A 4,102-nucleotide genomic window follows, 5' to 3' on the forward strand; every position below is an offset into this window, starting at 1 on the left:
ACACACACACACACACACACACACACACACAAATATATTATAAATAAAACATATTCAAATTTATTGTAAAAATAAATTTCATTTAAGATATTTGATTATTATAATCAGACTTGCAAATTTCCTTCTATTTTATTCCTATAAAAAAATATATATATGTCCTGTAGAAAAATATATAAAAAATATCGAAAAAGGATAATAATAATAAAAATTTATTTAACTGATGTACAACTAGGAAACAATAAGGATTATCAAAACGTTCGAAAAATATCACGAACCTTTCAGTTCCCTTTAGCTGATAATTGGTCTTGACTTTGAATGGCTTAATAAACATTTTGAACAAGATCAATCGTGTACAACGTTTAAACCTAACCCTGATTTCTTATACAGCGCCGCATTCTTATTTATCTCCGTTGATGCTGCGCGGCACAATGTTCCGTGTAAGTGGAAGCCAATGGAAGCGCTGCCAACATCACGAACGTCGACGACGAGAGTTCTACCTCTTGCTTACGATGAAAATATTGATCTCGAGCCGAAGCGATGATCTCGGCTTTAATCGGAGCAATTTGTCTTTTTCCGCACATTATATTTTTACATTTGAAATAAATAAGAATTTTAAAAAGTTGAAAAAATAGAAAAAAAAGAAAGATCGGAAATGGCCAAAAAATTTCATTATTATTATGCTCGTATTCTTTATATATCTTCTTTCTTTTCTTTTTTTCTCTTTCTCTCTTTTTCGCACGAAATCTATAAAGTGCAGAAACAAACAAATCTCTTATATCAAATTTTATATATCAAAAATGTAGATTAACTTTAATCTCGGTTTAATTTATACTCTTTACTTTTTCTAATTTTTAGAATTGGAGAAAGATAACAAGTAAACCGAGATTTAAATAAATCTGTATTGGTAGAAATGGACATTAGACTTTGACCGAACTCCAATTATAATTTGATTAATGATTAATTCAGCCGGCAGAATTGCTTAAACGAATATATTTAATTATACAACTGACCTAATCTAATCCTTTTCACATTAAACAATAAAAAATTAATAATTCTATCCATGTTTATAACAAAAATACACAACTCTATTACTAAATTGATCATCTTGTTTTGAATGCCGAGAGTGCAAACAAGTGCAAAGAAATACAGCTGATAGAAAAACTTCCCTTCCCCGTCTTCCAATTGCGTGTCACGCATCAGGTCCTCTTACGGCACGTGCGAACAGTACGTGCGAAGTGTGCGTCGTGAAGTTGATATAACCTCAAAGCGTGTCATTATGCATAATCAAGCCGCGACGGGCGGCCTGCGAGTGTTTTGAGGTCGTCGCGACGGGATCGCGTCCGCACGTCGTCGCTTCATCATTTGCTTATTGAAAGAAACGGGAAGACATGGCGATCGCCAACGTCTTTCTACGGATGGACATCGCGAGGATCACCGGAGTCAGAGTGAGTTTTCCCGGCACTTTTGACTTTTCTCTCTTTTAGCGCGGCTATCATGATCAATCACGATTGATCTATCTATCCCTTTTGTTTTTTTTTGGCTATGGATCTCTCTTTTTCTTTTTCATTTCGGCGCGCTCCAGAACACGATCGCGCATACGTGTCACTACTGTACATTATTATTGTTCGTATTTTATATAATACTCTTTCGTAACTTTGTCATTGTATGATACATTATTTTTAGTTTTACGTACAACTTATATACTTATTTATACATTTACTTTTTCAGGTATAACACTGTGGCACATATTCATATTATTCATCAGAAGTTGTATTTGTTTATTTTTTTATCGACTTATTTGATCTCAATCTTTTCTTATTATTACTGATAAATGATTTATCAATGTTTTAACGAGCCTTATCATTTAAAGTTCTTGATATATTTTATAACAAAATTTTTATTTGAATTAAATTTTTTTAGTTACTTTTTCTGTTACTTTTGATAGATTTTGATAGATTTTTTGATAGATTATTTTTGATAGATTTACTTTTATTGATATTTCAAGAAAATGCTGTAATATTTATAATAATAACTTTATTAACTATGATTCATTATATAATTTTAATAGAATTTATATTAAATTGTATTTTTTTATGAATTGCAAAAATACATGTCTTTGTGTATAATACTATATTTTTTAAATTTATTTAGAAGTATTTTATTATGAAATAAAAATATTTTTGTATTTATGCTACTTCAAGATAGAAATATAAATATCTTAGGATCGGTTATTTCACTTTTTGATAATTGATGAAATTTTACCTTGATTGGAAGAAGCAAGATTACCCAATTACATATGCATACTAGATTTATCTCACAAGTAAAATTTATCAAAAAGTGGAATAATCGGCCTTTAATGTGATAAATTTCAAGTACAGCTTTTAAAAGTTTTAAAAGATTCAAATGTATTTTATTTTAAATAATATAGATTTATTTTTTCTGTCCGCAGCATTTAAGTACAAAACCAAAATTTGGTTTACTTTTTGACATTGATGGTGTGATAATACGTGGAAAACAAATACTGCCACCGGTAAAAGAATCTTTCAAACGGCTTCAAGGAAACAACGGAAAATTTCGCGTTCCCACATTATTTGTTACTAACAGTGGGAATTCGCTGCGAAGTCAGAAAGCGACAGAGCTGTCAAAATGGATCGGCGTCGAAGTCACGGAGTCACAAGTTGTTCTAGCTCACTCACCATTGCAAATGTTCGATTATCTACATAACAAACAAGTTCTTATATCTGGTCAAGGCCCAATAACGGATATAGCCCGAGAATTGGGCTTCAAAAAAACAATAACTATAGAAGAAGTAGTAAAAAACTTTCCATGCTTAGATTATATAAACATAAAAAAAAGAAATCCAATTTGTGGTCCGATTAATCCAAATTTCCCACAAATCGAGGGAATCTTGCTGTTGAGTGAACCAATAAATTGGGAAACATCGTTGCAATTAATGATAGATCTTCTAGTTACTAATGGAATGCCCACAGGATTACCTACTGCTATTCCGTATCCGCACATTCCAGTGTTGGCATGCAATATGGATTTGCTATGGGCATCAGAAGCACCGATTCCACGATACGGCCATGGTGCTTTTTTATTGTGTCTTGAAAACTTGTACAAGAAAGTCACCAATAAAGATATGACATACGCTGCTCTAGTCGGAAAACCTAGTGAAATTACGTATTACCATGCCAATCAACTGCTTATTAATCATGCCAAAAGCATTGGCATTGACAATATCGATACAATTTATGCTATTGGGTTTGTATCAAATAGAAATATTGATTAAATGGATCAATAGATATAGTTACATATAATTTATATATATTACAAAATATCATAATATATATGTTCTACATACGTTTTTATAGCGACAATATTAACACCGACATTTTTGGCGCAAATCTATATGACAAGTATTTATCCCGGTATGAGTCTGGAGAGGGGACTATGTCCCGCAACCTAGAAAAACTCCTTGGGAAAACCAAGGAAGATCCTAGCGCAAAGGCCTGCATTAGTATTTTAGTTGAGACTGGTGTACATCAACGAGATTCCAAATTTATACCTGAACATAGTCCCAGGGATTTCTTACCAGTTGATGATGGTTTATGTAAGCCGGCATTTATCGTAAAGGATGTCGGGCAAGCCATTAATCTCGCGTTTAAAGAAGAGAAGTTTGAATAAGTTAGCATAATAGATAACCTTGAGATAATTATATCCTTAGAGATAATTATATCGTTGGAGAAAAAGAGAGAGAGAGAGAGAGAGAGAAAGAGAGAGAGGAAATGTGCAAGGTAACGTGAGTATTATAGCAAATAATTTTTAGAAAGTGTTAGCCTTCATTATAGACGACGTTTTCGCAGCGGAGAAACGGAAAAGAGAGGCTATAATACATTATTAAAGTAATATATTATTTTGCTCTTTTGTCTATATCTTTCTGATTCTTTTAAACTGCCTACTTGACAAAAAACGAACATGTTTTAATGAACTGTGTCAATTGAAGAAAAGAATTACGAGAAAGAAATAAATTCAGATTAATTTATATTATAGATAGAACAATAAAAACAAATATTGTTATGTTATTGTAAATACAGTTGAA

General features: G+C 31.8%; 2 protein-coding genes across 2 annotated transcripts in view; one reads left to right on the forward strand and one right to left on the reverse strand.

Moving 5' to 3' along the window:
* The window catches only part of LOC105618799 (eukaryotic translation initiation factor 2D), a 10,616-nt gene extending 10,285 nt beyond the window's left edge, over nt 1-331 (reverse strand). Inside the window, exon 1 of the mRNA XM_012200330.1 lies at nt 276-331. Within this exon, the coding sequence (XP_012055720.1) occupies nt 276-331 (56 nt within the window). The remainder of the gene's footprint in view (nt 1-275) is intronic.
* A 1,057-nt stretch (nt 332-1,388) lies between these two features.
* On the forward strand, nt 1,389-3,687 carry LOC105618800 (cat eye syndrome critical region protein 5 homolog). Its single transcript, XM_012200331.1, has 3 exons — nt 1,389-1,445; nt 2,450-3,264; nt 3,375-3,687. Exons 1-3 carry the CDS (start codon nt 1,389-1,391, stop codon nt 3,685-3,687), a joined length of 1,185 nt encoding a protein of 394 aa, XP_012055721.1.
* Nucleotides 3,688-4,102: the final 415 nt, after the last annotated feature.

This window comes from Atta cephalotes, assembly GCF_000143395.1.
Source record: "Atta cephalotes unplaced genomic scaffold scaffold00018, whole genome shotgun sequence".
Classification (NCBI taxonomy): domain Eukaryota; kingdom Metazoa; phylum Arthropoda; class Insecta; order Hymenoptera; family Formicidae; genus Atta; species Atta cephalotes.